We start from the raw sequence: 18545 nt of genomic DNA, 5'->3' as shown, positions 1-18545 counted from the left end.
CTCTTGACAGGTTGGGCATGTTGCGACGACCACGTTTCCCCAGTAGGTGGCAGCAGTTCCTCATGTTAAGGTCCGTGTTGGGTCCTCTGTGGTATTCGAGGTGAAAACATTGATGTGAGTTCGGGATCAGTGAGGAAGTCAGTGTGTGAATGCTGCTGTGGAATTGGACTTGAAATGCAGCGTGGTGATGATTGTTGTGTTCCTTTGTGCTGCTTATTTGGCTTCCAACATGCTGTCAAGGTATTCGTTTTGTTTTGTTTTTTGTATTGGGAAGCTTTAAATGCAGAATATTAACATGTTTTGGTCTTTAAACGTTCCACCGGGACGTTTTCATCAGCTGTACGTTACAACCAGAGACGATTCGCGGCTGCCTCTGCTCTCTTATTCTCTTTGATTTGAATATTTTTTTTCCTGCCAGCTATGTTTTTTTTTTTTTTTTTACAATAGGAATCATCACAGTTGGTGACCTGCCAGCGTCTGATGGAGCCAAAGGAAACAAAAACCCTCCGCAGCCAAAAATGTTTAGAGCAGCTTGGATGGTGTTAATGCTCCTCGTTATTTGAAGCTGTATTTAGCTCGAGCGAAGACACCGTATTACTCACAAAAAGCTGCTTTAAACGAGCCGACTGCATGTCGCACGTCTTTCCTGCAGACATGTTGACCTCGTGTTACAGGGACGTGTCAGCAGAAGGTCAGCTTGACTCTGAATTTGACAGATGCTGTGATTTATCCGGCAGCGGTCCTTTGACCCTGGTGAGAGTCTTTCTCTTTCTAACACTGACTTCTTTAGTAATTCATTTATTTTACTGATATTAAAGGTACTAATGATGTTACAGGCCCGTGAGCTGTGGAGTCCGGCCTGTTAATACCCAAGTAGAAGTCACAATCGGCGGCGGAGGAGGTGCTCAGATCTTCTGCTGCATTTCAGTACAGACGTAAGTGAAAGTAGAGCCTTCAGAATAAAAGCTGATGTAAGTAAAAGTAGGGCCTTCAGAATAAAAGCTGATGTAAGTAAAAGTAGAGCCTTCAGAGTAAAAGCTGATGTAAGTAAAAGGCTAAGGTGCAGCACGAGAGCAATTTAAGGGGTTAGATGATTAATGGGAGAAGAAAGAAAGACCAATTTCAGCAACATTAATTTATGTTCATATTTTAAGCTCGGTCGAACCTCTGCTTTAACCCGTTGGGCATTTAATTGTCACTTTGGTGGGACAGCAAGCGTGTAAGAATAAAGGTTGAAAATTGACAGGTTTAACCATAAAAAAAAAAAAAAAGTTCTGCACATTGTAAACTGATGTTTTTTTTAATGTGAAGTTTTAATCTACAAAGTAAACTGCAGCTGTGGAATAACAAAGGGGAGCAGAAAATATAAAGTAACACTCAAAGTACAAAGAACCTCAAAGTGGCTCTTTAAGTGTATTACTTGAGTAATGAACCAGGATTTAGGAACGAGAAGATGTCTGATAAAACCCCAACAAACATCGGCCAACAGCCAGGAGTCCGAACTCGGAGCAGATTACAGCCTCCGACCAAGAACAAAACCCCGACCGTGTGAAGGCAGCAACACTAAGATGAGTCTTTATAAACGTGTTAATGAGCCCTGTGAGCTGCCGTTAACCCCTCGAGGTGTGTGATGGTGTTTGTAGTCAGCAGGTGGAGGTGTCTCTTTATCAAGTAGTTCAACTGAAGCAGCAGATCACATCAACATACAGGAGTCAATAAGCAAAGGAGCAGCGCTGTCTAAGAATAAGTTATTAGTTATGTAGATAAAAATAAGTTCTCGTTAAAAATATGTTATTGATTAAAAAAAAAGTTCTAGTTAAAAATGAATTATAATAAGTTATAGATAAAAAATAAGTTGTTATTATAGATGAAAATTAATTATAATTAGTTATCGATAAAAATAAGTTAGTTATTGTTAAAATAAATTACAATGTTATAGTTATGGATACAAATAATATCCTTAAAATATGAAGTTTAATTAGGTTTCAAAAATATGACTGAACTTTTTCTCTGGTGTCATTATCAAGTAAAGAAATGAACAAATATTACTGGTGACATCTGTAAATCAGATCTTTCTATTTGGCTGGATTTGATTGGCTTCAGGCAGCTTTACTAAAACGATAAAGACTGGCAGCTTCTACAACTATGATGTGCGTCATCACAGAGTCGCCATCAATTATTACGAGCGTTTGTGCTCCTGCAGCGACGGCCTGATGATGACTGATCGGTAAATAATACGTGTGGTGTCGTGTTTTAATGGCAGCGCTCCAAAACCGCCGCCGTTCTCCGGTGGATTTATTGGGCTCGCGCCTGAATCTTATTATTTGCAGAGCGATGGACGAGATAGCTGCCACTTATTTATTTGATTTGTATTTTTTAATACTGAAGCAGGGTGGAACTCTTGAGGAATAAATCTGAAGTCTGAAATACCGAAAAGTAAAAAGAAAATACTGAAGCGTTGATTTTTGCATTAACATTATAAATATATATTCAGTTGTTATAACTAACAGGCAGGTTTGGAAAATGGCAGTCAAGACAAAAAAACAAAAATCAAGTGGAGACTCTGGATAGAAAAGGTGTGTTACTGTGATTTCTCCTCTTGAAATGGTAGATTTTATTATATCAGATTATTTGCCGACTAGTCCAACTTGAACAGCTTAATTTACCTCATTAAACTTCCCATTCTTTAATTAAGGGGGTTGAAGAAAACGGTTTATCCCACGACACCCCCCCCACTGCCCTCTGCCCTGCAGCAGCTCATCTTTTTGTTTTTAATCATTTTTACCCTTCAGTGCCTCCAAATGTCGAGGATCCGTGCTCGAGTGCGGCATTCTGGGTGTTTTCTCCTTCAGGAAGTGAGGGTGAGCGGACGGAGACACGAGGTTGGAGGTCGACCAGGGACGTGAACCGGAGCGGCATCGACGTTGTAAGAATTGGTCCATTTGGTTGATTTAAATGTCAGAACTGAGAAGAAGAAGATTCATCGGACTTGAGTAAATATATTTATAGAACCGATTTAGAGTTTTGCCAATTAGACTCCAGGCTCATAATTAAAGCAGACTGGACAGCACGCCACACTTGGTTATTGACTGCGGTGGTGGAGCCGAGACAGCAGATGGTTTAAATCTCTTGGAACAATCTGTGTGGCGTTGTTGTTGAGAGTGGGAGGACACAAATTGGAAGGAGGTGGTTTTATGCCAACAAAAGCTTTGCTTGAAGAAGTGAAAACGAGCTAAAACCACTTCTCACAAAAGTACAAGAGCAGGAAGCGAAATGCAAATCCACAGGGGAAAAAAAACACAGACCGTATATATAGAAGTGTTCGTAGTTTCCAGGTCTGCAAAATGGTTCCGATGCAGAAGTGTCTTCAGCTGCAATACCAGCGAGCGCCACTAGAGGTCGGCTCCAAAAAGCCTCCGGCTCCATAGACTCCCATTCAACTTCTCTCATCAAATCCAAAGTGAATAAAATGTGTCCATCAGTTATCTCGGTGTTGTTAGCTAAAGTCACTCCTTCTTATTAGTTTTCTGGAGGTCCATCTGAAAATAATCCCTCATTCATTAGAAAAGAAGCCTCGTAGCCGTGTGTCTGTTTGATTGACACCAGACTGTCAATCATTTTGTGTTGCAGCGGCCTGTTTTTTTTTACCTGCCTGGTCCAGTTTTGAATTCCTTTGCTGATTAACTTCATGTTATCGACCAAGTTGAGTTTAGTCCAGAAATCTACTGCAGGAATTGGTGCAGTCTGAGTGGCAGATGTTTTTCTCTCAGCAGTTGCAACACCGATACAGATTGCAAGTTTAATACAGTTAAACCTAACATCATTTTTATTTTTTAACAATAATAATGAGTACAAAAAAAAAAGAAGTCAATTTTATGTCTCATTTGTTTGAGTATTTCACCTGTTTCAGAGAACAGGTGTTTTCTTGTTCAAGTAGGTTTAAAGAGCAATGCACAGTTCTTCATGGCTGTATTTATTCCTCCTAATCTATATTTAATGATCATTACAGGATGGCAGCAGCAACATGAATAACTTCTATCTGCTCCGGTTTTGTTGCTGCTGAGACTCCTGTGGATTACACTTGTGAATCGGAGATCCACTGCACGCTGTGATGTAAAAGATGAGTGAACTGAGCTCTGTGTGTGTGTGTGTGTGTGTGTGTGTGTGTGTGTGTGTGTGTGTGTGTGTGTGTCTGAACTTCAGTGAGAAACATTTCCTTCCAGCAGCAGCTGTTTATTCCCACGCCTTCCTGCTCTGTGACTTCGTAAATGATTCATCCCCGATACCAGTCGTCTATTTTGGAGTCAGCGGGGAAGCTATAAGAGCTCTGAGCCCGAAACCCTCGTTGCTCGTTAGAGAGACGCCGACTCACTGCTGTCGATATGGCCGGTCTGTTGACCGCCGTGGCCGCGCTGGCCGTGCTGTCCGGCGGGTTGTGCACGGAGAAGACCTTCCTGCAGCGAGCCGGCGTGGCCTTCAACAGCCGGCAGCACAGATCTCTGATTGGCGTCAACAACGGAGAGAAGTTTGGAAACTGGACCTGGCCGGAGATGTGCCCCGACAAGTTCTTCGCTGTCGGGTTCAGTATCAGGGTAAAGGCAGACCCTTTCACTAATATCATACATTTACAGTTTATTTAATGTAAAACCTATTTTTCTTCATATGTCCTACTCGTAGTTATGAAATTACACTTCCTGAGGAGATCAATATTTGGCAATAATGTATAAAATAAAAACAAAGAGCATTAAGGTGACGGACTCAAGGTCAAGTACCAATTGATTTTTTTCGTGTGTGTGTTCTGTTGACATAGATACTAGTACTTTTGAATTAATGTAAGTTCTTTTATCATCATACCACCGATGAGGCGTCGGCTCTAAAAAGACTCCGGCTCCATAAACTCCCATTCAGCTTCTCTCATGAGATACGAAGTCAAAACATTTTGTCCACAAGTCATTATGGTGTCGTTCACTGAAGTCGCTCCTTCGTCTTAGTATCCTGGCGGTCCATCTGAAAATAATCCCGTTATTTATTAGTTGTTATGCTTTAAAAACTGGGATTTTTGGGGTCTGTTTAATTGACAGGCCTCTGGTGCGTTAAGGGTTAAGTGGGCGGGGCTTAGTGTCCTCAATCAGCCAGATTTGAAGCTTCAGAACGGCCGTTGGCACGTTGACTTGTGATAACTGTCCTGGTTTGCATGTTTTTATTCTGAAGATAAAAATGGTGTTTTTAGGATGTGTGCCTTCACAGCCACAATCACAGAGACTGGAATTTATTCCAATTTACAAATGAGCCCAAAAGTATTTTGAGTACCATTTAAAAAAAAAATAAAATGTGAATCCATCCTTCCAGCCGTAAAGATTCACACAGAACAGATAAAAACCTCTCGTTGTTTCAGACACTGACTCTACCCAGACTAACAACCCCTCAGTTCGTCCGCTCTTTAAACTGATATGAACGTTCATACTTAATCTAGCGGCTGTTTCTGCAGGAACGAGATAACGAGCCTGTTTTTATCAGGTGGAGTCCAACCAGTACGGCGACGACGACACGGCTCTGAACGGGATCCGACTCATCTGCGCCAAAGACGGGAACCGGAGCTTCATGTACTCTGTGGAGTCCCACGCTGGCTAGTAAGCAGCAATACGAAGCACCGTAACTTATTATAACTTCTTACAATGAATCGTTGGGAAGTCAACGAGACACTTGGGGTTGGCAGGTTGTGAAGTCGGCAGGTGTTTCCTTCTTAATTTTCGGTATTAGCGCAGTTATCACGCACGAGTTTCTCACTTTCTGTTAAAGCATCATGTTGGCAGTCAATAGTGTTAATAAGGAAGCTGTTAATACGGTTTTAGTCCAGATTGTCTGCCGCTAGCTACTAAAACGTGAGATATAAAGGAAAAACAGTGGCGATACTAATCATACCCCAGAATTAAATCAAATGGAGAGAATAAAATAACCAAATTACAATAAAGTAGTATTAAATCAGTGAAATATAAAGATATTAAATTGAACAGAAAAAAACAAGGTGAAAGTATAAAAATAAACCTTTTTAGTTGTTTTAAAAAGGTGATTTAAAAGCCTTAACTATAACTATAGTTAGTATATAACTATAGTAAATACTATACTATAGCACTATAGTAAATACTATACTATAGTACTATAGTAAATACTATACTATAGTACTATAGTAAAACTGAAGCACTGAGATGTATAAAATCTAAATCTACCCGGATGTCGATATGTTTGTTTTTTTGCTTGGTTTTGATTTGCAGCCATAAATAAACATGAGGTAAACTGTTCTTCCTCCTCCACATGTGGTTTGTTTCGGGGGTTTTAGACTATTTAAATGCAACGACTGCAGCTACTTACTTTTCTTTTGGTCTGTTCAGTATCTGCAGACATTTTCGCTTCGATGTGCCTGTTTTTTTTCATGCATTCATTTGACTTTAATCTAAAGACCGTTGGACTTTCTTTTTTCTTTTTTTTTTAGTTTCTTTTGTCACCTCTTGTCCGAAGGTTTCTTCAGTTCTCGCAGACCGGAGGAAAGTTCTAGGTTTCGGCCTCCGTTTCAAGAAGTCCAGTTGCCTTTGGATGACTGAGAATCTTCAGACATTTTCCTTTGAGGAGTCGGGATCCAGGAATAGGAACTTTAACACCGGACAGCAATTAACGCTTCAACCGAAACACTTTCTTTTCTCCTTTCATCGATATCTTCTGAAGGGCAGCGGTGTTGTTGCCGAGCCCTGATCTCAGTGGGATTAACCTGGCTTTGATTACAAAGTTAAATAAGGTACTTTGAAAGCAGCAGAAAGCTGAAAACGAGCAGTTTCCCATCATATTCGGAGGAGAAGACGAAAGCACTGCTTCTGCCACAATTGAAAATTTGTCCGTTGAAATGTCTGGACTTGGATCGGTTCCCGATTTATTTTCCGTACCTTTCCCTCTCCAGCTTCGGTGACTGGTCGCAGCCTCAGTACTGCCCCGGCGGCGTGCTCTCCTCCTTCCAGATGCGCGTGGAGCCCCACCAGGGTCTGTTCGGCGACGACACCACCGTCAACAACATCAAGTTCCGCTGCAGCAGCCACCCGACGCTGGAGGGGCCCGGCGGGGACTGGGGCGAGTACGGCCACTGGAGCGAGGAGTGCCGCGACGGAGGAATCTGCGGCATCGAGACCAAGATGGAGGAATACCAGTACGCCCTGGACGACTCCAGCCTCAACGACGTGCGCTTCCACTGCTGTGACAAACCTCAGCAGGTGAGATACAAGGTTCAGTGCTGAAAAAAAACAAAAAACGAAATAGACGAGGGGTAAATTACTTTTTCACCAAAAAAACCGACGACCTCGAGATGGTTTTATTTTAGTTTCTTTGAACAAGTGAGAACAATTTTCTTCCAGACTTAAATGGCGTAAAAGCCTGAAGGTGCTGCCACTAAAAACTGTAATTCTAAACTCTTCCCCGAACCGGCCAGCAGAGCATTCAGCCCCCTCGTTGTCTCTCAAGAGGACAAATTACCTACTTAGAAGGAAAACTTCGGTAGTTTCCGAGCTATTTTCCGATCATTTGGATTGAGTGAAAACCATTTCTTTGAAATCGTCCAGGAACTGAGTGTTTCAGCTGGAAACTGCAAAACAGGCCGCGAGTGGAGCAATTGTGCTCGTCAGTGTTCGTCCAAAGGGTTTGTTTTCCCGCCGACGGGCTCAGATTCTTAATATGATTGTCTGACAACGTTATGGAAAAGATCCCTGAAGCCAAAACAAAAGCCTCGGCTAAATCTCAGAAGAGGGAAGCTGTTGAAAGAAGACGACTGGAAAACGGAGTGAGAGTTGAAGAGCAGAAAACGTAGCTCGGTATCATCTGGACTCTTCTCGTGTCCGCGGTAAATACCACGACGTTTGAACGAGACTTCTGTTTTGGGATTCTTTCCATCATGTTGTCAGACGATTATTTCAAGAGTCTGAACCTGTTGGTGGAAGAAATCAAACAATTTAAGAAGACTCATGTTCAAGTATTTTATTGTATCCTGTTTTGAAGCTTTCCAACTTCAACACTGGACCAATTCCAAAGAGCATAAAATTGGGTTCATGTTCATGTTGAGTTTTCCACATTTATGTGAGCAGAAGATCCTTTTTCTTTTTTTCTTTTTTTCTAATAATTTAATGAAATCAGGAGAAGCTGAAGCTCCAAAGTTTCCATTTAAAGTTCTGATTTGAGGCGACGGTAACGGAGAGCGAGTCTGCACCCCGACGAACCCATCAGACGTGATGTCTTTTGTGTTTTCCAAACCTCGGCCAGCCGAGTAGCTGCGCCGGAGGATTTCTCATCAATGTGAGAGCTTTTAAGGATACTATGAGAGTTTTCCAAATGTTTCCGTGTGATGAAGACAGAGCTCCTTAAAGAACTCGTCCCACCGGCTGCTCCTCATGTTTGGAGATGTCGTGGTGTAGTTTCACAAATCGGGACGTATGATGCTCAGTTAGAACGGCCAATTATTAAATTTCAGATTTCCTTTTTTAGCCTGACCTTCAGCTGACTTTTACAGCTGTTTGAGGAAATATCCTCCAGGTATTGACATTTCACTTTCAGCCATTTCTTCTCCAGTATGTCTCCACACAGTATGCAGGTGAATTATGTTTAAAAGCACAGAGAAGTCTGAAATTGTTCCTTTTATTTCCAACATTTCCAACCTCTAATGATGATTTTTATTCCCATACCTGTCCAATACCTGAGCCGCCTTCTGTTTTCAAGCCCTGATTTGTTATTATTGGGATGAACCAAATCCAAAAATACAACAAAAGGACATGTTTTTTTTTTATTCTATTCTCGTTCAGATCAAAGAAAATGAACTCCAGGTTTTATTGGAGCCGAAAAATCTTTTGTTTTTGAGCCACGAAGCACTCGAAGAACACAGAAATCAAATCTCAATGGAGCTTTTCTCTTGCTTTATTTATTTATTTATTTTTAAAGCAGCGTGCTTTAAATTGTTTCAACTTTCTGAATATAGCGTTGTCTTTGTTTGTATATTATCATAATTATCATGTTGATTAAAAAGAGGCAAAACAAAGCAAAATTGCTGGAAGTACAAACTCAAAAGTGATTTGTGACCTTGGAAACAGATAATTGTTAATCTCAACATCCATTTTGTTGCTATTTGGAAATTTTTAACTTTATCACATGATCTTCATCAGCAGATGAAGTTTTCAGTTTGGTTGAGTAGTTCTTTCCTTGTAGATGTTTGTTAAAAGTACAAAACAGCTACTAATTAAACCTTGATATTAAATTGCTTTGATGAGAAGTTTACTTCCTCGTAATTGAAGATATAAAAAGTGTGTGGGATGTTTTAAATGTCACAAACAGATATTATACAACCATTCACTGCTGTTTCTGTGTTTTCTGTTTTTTTTTTTTTATAGTGATCGGCAGATGAAAGGCTGAATCAGGTTCATCTCCACTACCTTGAATTCAAAGATGACAAATAATAAAAAGCTTGTTTCAAGAAAAAGCTGCTTTTCACTCAAAGCTGAAATATCTTTTCTTTAAGTTCTTTCTTTTTCTAAAGGCGCAAAATATGAACTGAGATCAGAGTTTAAAACGGTCCACAATAAACTGACAGATATTTGTCAAAACATCGAGCTCTAAAAACACAAAGTTGAGAGTCACCCTCAGGATTGATGAGCGCTGCTTCAGATCGAGTCCTCGTCTGAACAAACGCTTTCTACACGGTGTCATCCCCTCGTCAGGTTTTCATATCCTATCTAATAAACGCAGTAAAGTCATAACAAACATGAGCCGCTGACACAGGCTTTTACCAGAATTCCTGCTGGAACCTTCATAATTAAGAAATGAGAAGAGAGGGAAGAGGGGAGGGGGGGGTGTATTAATTAATTTATAGTTTAAGGTCTGACGAAGGTTGATAAGACAGCGATTGGCACACACAGAGGTAATTGTGTTAATTAATCGGTGAGTAGTTAATCTGCTGCCGCGGAGTGTCGGGGAAAGAACTCGAGAACGTTATCAAACACCGAGGTAATGGTTTCCAGAAGATTTTGCAAGTGAAGGCGAAGTGATTACAGTCCGAGACACGCTGCTACACCGAGCCGCTCGGTTATGGTGATGAATGCTATGGTGCTGAACTCCTGGCTGAGTTCAAAGTGAACTTATTGGAGTTTGATGCTGATATGAGCAGGAGGAGGAACTCATTTCTTTCAGTGTAACATTTTCCCCATAAGCTCCTATAGTGACAGACACTTTACATCAATGAAGCATCGAGTCCCCTTTAACTCGAACATAACATAGGAGGATGTTTTTTATGACATGTTGGACGACATGCTGAAGTATGACTTTTTTTTATCACATTTCGGACGACATCATGCTATTTCTGACTACATGGTGTAAGTATGACTTCTGTTAAAGGTATGACAGGCAGCACAGTAGTGCAGTTGTCAGTGTTGTTGTCACACAGTCTTAAGGTCTCAGGTTTAATACCCACCTGGTACTTTCTAAGTGGAATTTGCATGTTCCTGTAGTATGATATTTCAGACAAAATGCTATAGAGTATGACTCTCTCTTTCTCTTTGCTTGAGGCCTCAGTCTGCCACTAGGTGGCAGTGCTGCTTCGAGTCGGACTTCGACCCACATCTCACCAGGAACAGTCACTTTTTACAGCAAGACTCAGCCAATACAAACATTTTAGACGGATTTTTATGAGTGCAATGAATTCTCAATCGATAAATTCAGCGCTGAAAAGCTGTCACAGCCGCGCAGCTCCACCTGTTAGTGGACCTCAGGAGACCTACAATCTGTGTTGGATCAACCTCAGGTCCCCCCCTGCCCGAACATTGGTCACACCATCCTGTACAGAAATCACGAAAAGAAACTTCATTATTCAAAACACACCTTCAGCAAACCGTTGTGAAGCATCACCTCTGAGAGGTGGAGTGGAAGCCCCGAGGTCAGCAGTCTAATAACCAAACCGCAGCCTCACCGGGTGCCGGACCATCTCAGCGGCTCTCCAATGCGCCTCTAAAGCCATTAATGGGTCCTGTAGTGAGCAGGATGGATGTGGTGTTTGTGATTTTGGTTGAAGGCAAAGACCCCCCCCACACACACACACCTCCCTCGTAACGACCTCACGCTCCCCCGGGCTCTCAGCTCATGACTTATGAATCACGTCGGCTGTGTTGGCCTGAACTGTAAATATAGTTGAGTTCATAAACACCGTGGGGGTTATTATGGTGTTTTTATGTGACAAATGGATTTGGGGGTCCCTGAATGGAGTTGTTTTGATATAAGGACAAAATAAATGGCATTATTGTTGGTGTAATAACTATCAAGGTGATCTATTCAGGCTCCCACAGTAATGAAGGCATAACAACCAGATGGAGCAGATCTAAAAAAAAAAAAAAAGAGCCTTTCGCCGGGAAAAAAATGATCATTTGAGTCTCATCTCGCTGCTGTAGTCTGCTTCTTTTTTCATATTTTCTCTTTGTTCGGCAGACTGAAGTCGTCATTTCATCTTTCTGTGCGTTCGTCCAAGGACAACATGGACTGCAGAGCTGGAACAAAGCATTTTGAAGAACTATATATTTTTGCTGGTTTATGACAGAGAGAGATTAGCTGGAGCACTTTATGAGGGACAATCTTTGCGTCTTATGATTGTCAGGGTTGCAGGTGAAGCTGCAGGACACAAATCCGGTCTTTGACTTGATGATATTTTTATCTTATCTTTGTTTTGGGGACTGAAACTCTGCTGTCAAATATTTGTGTTTTCCACCGCGTCACTTTACCAGCATCGCACCAAAGCCTGTAATACACCTGTCAGTCCACTAGAGGATACCGTGTCACTGTCACGTTTTTGCCTAATTATTCTACCCAGAAATGAACGTGTTTTTTGTGCCCTGCTTTGTGAGGTGTTCTGCAACAGCTGCCACTTCCTCAGACGCCGCAGTTAGCAAATAGCTAACATCGGTGGTTCTCCTTTTCCGCTACGTTCATTGTGTGAATGTCCATCATTTCACACTCACGTTTTTGTTTTCCTAAATCTAACTGGATGGTTTTTCACACCGCAGCGAGTCAAATCGTGACACCGACACAGTACGTTGTAGTGGACTCATGCGGACCACACGAATCTGAAGTGGAAATCCCTGCATGGGCTCAGGAACACTTTTGAAAACCATCTGTTTTGATTTACATTTTACACGTCACAACATTCTTTGGATTCGGGGTTGTATATTTTTTTTCAGAGTTGTAAAATCAGCTTTATATGAAGGCAGATTAGATCTCAGTTGACTCTTATTATGAATAAAAGTATTTTGTTTTTTTGACTCAACTGAAGCAGTCGTTATCACATTTTGCACGTTTGTTCACTCCATTCAGAAAAATGAAACGGCATCAGTAAGTACGAGTCAAATCTGGAGCTTGAGGATAATTTATGAAAAACCTCTCCGCTTTAGCATCCAAGTTACTTTTTAAAGCAGCTGCCTCAACAAGCAAAAACAACATTTCCTTTGACACAAAAGAAGCAGAGGACACGTGTACACATTAAATATAAATCATTTTATAATATACAAATTTTACAGATGTCATGAACAACAGGAATGTGGACATACTCAGGATAGCAAAGATAAAGAATACTTCTTCCTCGATAGCGATGCAACTGACAACGGCACATGATCAAAGATACTCAACATTCAAGATGGCAGCCGAGGTGATAAAAAAAAAATAAAAAAACTCACATCAGAGACAAAAAAAAAATATCTAAGAATACATTTCCCAGAGGCTGTGAGCAAGCTTGAAGTGACAACACAGAAAAAAGAAAAATGACGGCATCCTATTGTATCATGTTCTGTCGTTTCCACTCTGCTCGTTTCACATCATAGCAACACAGGAAATGAACCATTTTTACAGCATTACTCAAGAACGATTGCACCAGCGCCACGACGGAGGCTCAGAGACAATTATGCTGATAAAAGACAGAAAACTGCATGTCAAGGTTTTTTTTCTTTTTTTTTTCTTATAACACGAACGAGTCGATGGCCGCAAATGTATTTCTAAGTCTAACATCAGTCAGAGGTCTCCTTCTTTTCACGGGCGGCTGAGTTAACAGCAGCGTTTAACTGATGAAGTGTCAGATCCTGCCTCACTTTTCTCCCCCCGTCTGTGTTTTTCGATGTTTTTTTTTTGGTAGCACTACAGCAAAAAAAAAAAAAAAGAAAAATCCCAATTACCCAGAGTCCCCGGAGTGTACTGGTGTCAGAGGTTAGACTGCATACAACCAATCAGCCCTTATCAGGGGGAGACGGAGCCCCGAAGGCCGCGGCCTCAGGTGGGACGGGCGGATGCAGGACTTCGTTGTCAAGGTCACGACCGCACGTGTTCGGGGACGTCCGACCGGGAGGTCGTGGGAGTCGGGGGAAAAAAAAGAAGTCGCATGACGTTGTTTAACTTATTTTCCGTAGATAAAGAGGAACATATCTGTCTGTTTTCACGGGATGCCAAATGGGGAATGTATGTCACAGTTTTTAGATGGGAAAAAGAAAAAGGGAGGGAGGGAGAAAGACAGAAATAAATTCATAAAACAGAGCTGACAGCAAAAAAATGTTTTCTTTACACGGAGGAGAAAAAGGAAATCTGATGAAATAAGCTGACCGAGATTGAACAGGGGGAGATTTCTAAAATATTCATAATAATCTTTTGGTTTTTGTCTTCCATAATTCATATTTGTCACACTCTGACTAAACTGTGAAAGTGACAGCTGAGTCTTATTTGCTCCTCAGCAGCTCTGATGCAAGAGGTGGCATTAAATATTTCCGGAGTACAATAAGTGCTTATTAAAGCTCAAACAGCCAAAAGCAAAAAGCAGCAGAGAGTTTAAAAATAATAAAAAAATAAAAATAAAAAAAAGGAAAAGAAAACACATAATATTATGATATGACTTCATATCTTAATCCGATACGAGAGTGGTTATTTTGTCATTATGCTCGTGCAAAACTCCTGTGTACAGCTGTGGAAAATCCAATTCCGGCTCACACGTGACCTTTGACCTTGTCTGCCATTAGCGATGACCTCGCGCTCACAGTTCAGGCTGCCGTCATATAGCAAAAGGGCGAGGAGCATATGCTCGAGGAGGTCACGGTTCAAAACCAACAGAACAGCCCTCGGGAGGTAGCTCGAAGCGTCAGCCGGCGATACGTTGTTGTTGTTGTTGTTTTTTTGTTTTTTTTTGCAAGCTTTAGCGAAACAGCAGAGGCAACACACACACACACACACACACACACACACACACACACACACACACACACACACACACACGCACGCGCACACACAAAAAGCCCACGATAAAAAAAAAAATCTCTCCACTCAAAAACAACATTCACGATTAAAAAAAACAACAACAACCCAAAACATGTTAAAAATAAACATCATATAAACAAACACTTTTATCCCGTCGCTCTGACTTCCAGTAAAGAAAACAGGAAACGACATCTTCAAAACACACCGACTTTCCTGTCCGACTAGAACAAACATGTAACACTGAAATCACCATTGTGCCTCTAATAGACGTTTCTAGTAGCAGATTGTGGGCCATTTACAGTATAGTAATAATAAGGCTAAACTGGTCACAGTTTTCATATTCTACTCTACACAAAAACATTTTTGCCATTTTACATTGAAAAAAAATCTCAGCGGCGAGCGGATTAATTCCCCCGAAAAGGAGAGCACTTGTTCGGCGTAATCGATCTTACTTCCGTGTAATTGACGAGTTTCTTCTCCGGGAAGGAGATGTTTTTTTTTTTTTAATTTTTAAATTTTTTTATTACTTCCTCCACCATTTATTCTCATAAAACAAAATATCCAAATTGTGACAAATTATAGTCTGTGTAAAGCAGGACAGCAGGTAGTTTAAGTTCTTTATTAACCAAAATGCTAACGGTTTAATAAATTGCTTTTCTGACACGATGAGGTGTGTGTGTGTAATTTTCCTTCCTAAATTTCTAACACAAAAAAAAACAACTCTTCAGTGCAAACGATTTCCCGTGACATCAAATACGAAGGCTAGTTCCTTGACACGTTGAGGTGTTTTGCTGTCAATACCTTCCTCCCGATAAGTGACCCACATTATAAATGCATGATTACTGACAGATACCCCCCACTGACAAAATCCATTAGTGAGCTAATGAGAGCTCGGCACCGTGAAAACCCCGCCTCCCCACCTCCCGTCCTCCCCGTCCTCCCTTCCTCCCTTCCTCCCTTCCTCCCTTCCTCCCTTCCTCCCTTCCTCCCCCCTCCCCGTTCCACCTTTTTTTATTTTTTTAAATGGAAAGCGACCATGAAACAGCACGTTACGACTTGGTTATAGTCAGAAATGACGCGTGGTTAGAGTTGCTTAAAGAGCTGGAGGTAAAATAATGAAGGAAATCACGCCGGGGGACATGTGGGACACGAACGGCTGCTGCTGCTTTAAATGAGCCGATTCGTGTCTTTTCACTACAACCTCTTTTTTATTTATTTTTTTCCTTTGTGTCAATTTTGAAAAAAAAAAAATCTCAATCTTCAGCTCTGGGTCTCGACAAGCAGCGGCGGTCTCGTCCCGTCCGCGCAGCTTCAACCTTGTTTCCACGCTGACAAAGTGCTTTTTGTCTTCAGCTGTTGAGACTGGGATGTAAAAAAAACAACAACAAAAAAAAAAGGTAACTTTTGCACAGAAATGAAAACCCTCCGCTTCCTGCGTTTAGCTAAAACCAGGTAAACCGTTTCTGCCCTCGAGGCGCAAACATTCAGCTGAATTTCAACGTCCTGATCTAACGTGGCTTTTGAATATGGAACATTCGGTTTTGCAAGGTGAGCTCAGCGCACCAAAGAGTGATTATCGGCTCTCTTTGAAGCACTTGATGGCTTTAGAGCTCGGCGTAAACAATTATCTCTCCAGCCTACTTTGGATTGCCTGTCGCAACGAATGCCTTTCCTGTCGCCTCTGCTCTGCTACGAGCCCCCCCCCCCCCCCCACCCCCTGTTTCCCCTCCCCCCCCCCCCCCTCCACATCCCGACAGGAAGGAACAGGAAATGGTTGAAACAGTCCGGGACCGCCCGGGGGCGCTTTTTCTTGCCGTACACGTCGCCGGTCGGGCGTCTCGTCGAAAGGTTTCTGCCCCCGTTTGCCGACTCGAGTGTTTTTCACAGCGTCATCGAAACCGAAAAGATCCGATCAGGTGCAAGTACCTCTTGTTTAACAGGCGCTGACCGTCGAAACAAGACGGGGAAAGTTCACCGTGTCAGGACTTTGTGTGTGTGTGTGTGTGTGTGTGTGTGTGTGTGTGTGTGTGTGTGTGTGTGTGTGTGTGTGTGTGTGTGTGTGTTTGTTTGGGGTTTCTAACTAAATCATGTAAACGCTCCTCAACTCCTTAAAGGTCCGGTCACAACAGGAAGTGTCCCCCCCCCTCCGGCCGAGTCGACTAATGCTGCGTTCAAAATGGGACTCGTGAGCTCGTGGTTACGACACGGGAAGTCGTGCGCGCCGTTCGCGTGATGTTCGAGCGGTGAAAACGCCGTCGCTAGGCAACGCGGACGGCGTCCACGAAGCCACGGAGGCGAACCGTTTAGCGAGGTAATGCAGGTAACGTCAAGTCTCGGTGGAGAGAGATGAGTCTGTTGGGAAGATCGACGTCTTCCTCAGACGTGGGCTTTTATCTGAAGTTCTGGAGACGAACTCCACGCGACTCAAATTATAATATGTCAGCTCGACATCCGACGAAACTCGAACTTCCATGTCCTCTGAAATTTCTGTAAACGTCAGCAAACACGTCGCAACTCGTGAGAAAATGTAGAGTTCCGGCTTTGCGATGCCACAAGAGGGCGCCGTTCGTACGGACGGCAAACACGACCCCATTTGAACGCAGCATCGGTGTGGCTGCTGGAGAACTGACTTCCAAACCAACAGCAAAACAACCCAGTAAATAAAAGCTCTCAGAGCTAGCCAACATGCTAAATTAAATTTAGCTCGTCTTCTCCGGACTGACAGAGGAGGTTAAATAAGCTATATAAATAAGCTAAGCTATCATCCTCCATTTTGGACCAACCGCCCCGATCAGTGGTTCTCAGCCGAGTGAGTCACAGATGTGTGAATGTGGAAAACTTTTTTTTGTTTGAGGGAGTGTCCGCAGAATTTCTGGTGCCATGCTTTTATTTTGAAGGGCATACAACTTTGCGTACAGCAGCAATGTAGATTCTTGAAACTTTATGAGCATCACCAGTTTAAACTTGCTTTTTTTTAATTTTTTTTAATTTTTTGTATTTAATTGGGTTTTCAGCCCTCGTTGCACTTTTTCTGTTGTTTATTTGCATGAAATCATTTTGTGTTTTTGCAATATTTTTTGTCTAATTAATCAAGAGTTGCTCAAAAAAATGCCCAAAATTCTGGGTCACGACTTCACGACTGAGGACCAACGTGGTGTCTTCAGACCGGACCAGTCGAGAACCGCTGATCTGGACAGTTTCTTTCAAGAAATCCATCAATGATTTCAGTGGACTGAACTGATTTCACCGCAAAACTTTGCCTGCGGTGACCGGACCTTTAAACTTTGACAGCGTGTCCGTTCGTCCTCGTCCTTCTTCCAGTGACTCCACGTGGACCGTCCCCCTCCAGCACCTCCTGTGTTGGATATATACATTCAGTATGTGTGGTTGAACAATGGGATGAACTTCTTCCGTAGCTACACTGTGGCAGGTGTGCAGGGGGAGGGGGGGGAGGTACGGGGGTGGGGGGGGGGTCGATGAAAGGTTCGGGGGGATACTGCTGCAGCGATGGGGATCGGAGACCCGTTTCATTTGGGATTCGGGACGACGCTGTGGATCAGTTCTTCAGATGGGGAATCTCAGAGGTAGGGGGGGAGGGGGGACGAACCTCGACTCGGAGGGGGGAGGGAGGGGGAGGGAGGGAGGAGGGAGGGGGGGGGCTACTCTTGAATCTCCTCTGGACTCTGATTGGTGGCCACAGTCTCCTTGGCGGTGACCTCCTCGGCGTCTGCTGGCTCGGCCGTCTTCTTGATCGCGGCCTCGTCCGGCTCTCCGTCCGTCTCGACCCCGTTTTCCACGATGGCTTTGACCTCGTCCTCGTCCGCGTCCTCGTCCTCCCGATCTTTGGTCTCGCTCTGCGTTTCCACAGTCGCGGCGGTCTCTTCCTCGACCTCTCCGTCCTCTTTCGATCCCTCTCCGTCCAGCGCTAACTTTTCTTCTCCCGCTCCATCTTTCTTTACGACCGCCTCGACGCCGATTTCATCGATCTTTCCGTCTTCCTCGCAGCTCGCCTCCGTCTCTTTCGGCGTCCCGCTTTCCTTTTCCGCCTCGTTCACCCTCTCGTCGCCGCTCTTCTCTTCTTCCCTCTCGACCTTTTCTCTGTCGTCGAGGATCTTGGGATCTTCCGCCTCCTTCTCCGTTTTTGTTTTCTTCTTCTTCTTCTTGTTCTTCGCCGCGTCTTTGATGCAGTTCTTGCTTCGGGGCTTGAAGATTAATTTCTGAAACATTTACACCGGCGCGTTAGAGTGAAATGC

At 42.9% G+C, this 18545-nt stretch overlaps 2 protein-coding genes across 4 annotated transcripts in view; one reads left to right on the top strand and one right to left on the bottom strand.

Annotated features, from left to right (window-relative positions):
* Positions 1 to 161: 161 nt before the first annotated feature.
* Positions 162 to 9508, top strand: LOC138630591 (vitelline membrane outer layer protein 1 homolog). 3 transcript variants are annotated; one of them, XM_069715029.1, is made up of 8 exons: positions 162 to 240; positions 653 to 753; positions 837 to 935; positions 2793 to 2926; positions 4204 to 4592; positions 5518 to 5630; positions 6950 to 7256; positions 9414 to 9508. In XM_069715029.1, exons 5-8 carry the CDS (start codon positions 4383 to 4385, stop codon positions 9414 to 9416), a joined length of 633 nt encoding a protein of 210 aa, XP_069571130.1. In that variant the 5' UTR covers positions 162 to 240; positions 653 to 753; positions 837 to 935; positions 2793 to 2926; positions 4204 to 4382; the 3' UTR covers positions 9417 to 9508. The 3 variants fall into 3 exon arrangements, with proteins under 3 accessions (XP_069571130.1, XP_069571129.1, XP_069571131.1); XM_069715028.1 differs by having other exon boundaries at positions 175 to 753; XM_069715030.1 differs by lacking the exons at positions 162 to 240; positions 653 to 753; positions 837 to 935; positions 2793 to 2926 and having other exon boundaries at positions 4140 to 4592.
* A 7752-nt stretch (positions 9509 to 17260) lies between these two features.
* Positions 17261 to 18545, bottom strand: part of LOC138630585 (raftlin) — a gene marked incomplete at its 5' end in the record, with an annotated part of 52966 nt that continues 51681 nt past the window's right edge. Inside the window, one exon of the mRNA XM_069715021.1 lies at positions 17261 to 18509. Coding sequence (XP_069571122.1) covers positions 17952 to 18509 — 558 coding nt within the window. The remainder of the gene's footprint in view (positions 18510 to 18545) is intronic.

The sequence above is a fragment of the Brachyistius frenatus genome, unplaced genomic scaffold (genome assembly GCF_029030835.1).
Source record: "Brachyistius frenatus isolate BFR_SWC_R1_liver_20210118 unplaced genomic scaffold, ASM2903083v1 Contig_137, whole genome shotgun sequence".
NCBI classification, from domain to species: Eukaryota; Metazoa; Chordata; class Actinopteri; family Embiotocidae; genus Brachyistius; species Brachyistius frenatus.
Note: the sequence above shows the minus strand (reverse complement) of the source record. Positions and strands in the feature narration are given on the sequence as shown.

Bases quoted from the DNA above. Each gene is read 5' to 3' on its own strand.
- LOC138630591 (XM_069715029.1), top strand. From the start codon at position 4,383: ATGGCCGGTCTGTTGACCGCCGTGGCCGCGCTGGCCGTGCTGTCCGGC. The intron at 4,593-5,517 runs GTAAAGGCAGAC...TGTTTTTATCAG, and splicing joins CTGTCGGGTTCAGTATCAGG to GTGGAGTCCAACCAGTACGG. The intron at 5,631-6,949 runs GTAAGCAGCAAT...TTCCCTCTCCAG, and splicing joins GTGGAGTCCCACGCTGGCTA to CTTCGGTGACTGGTCGCAGC.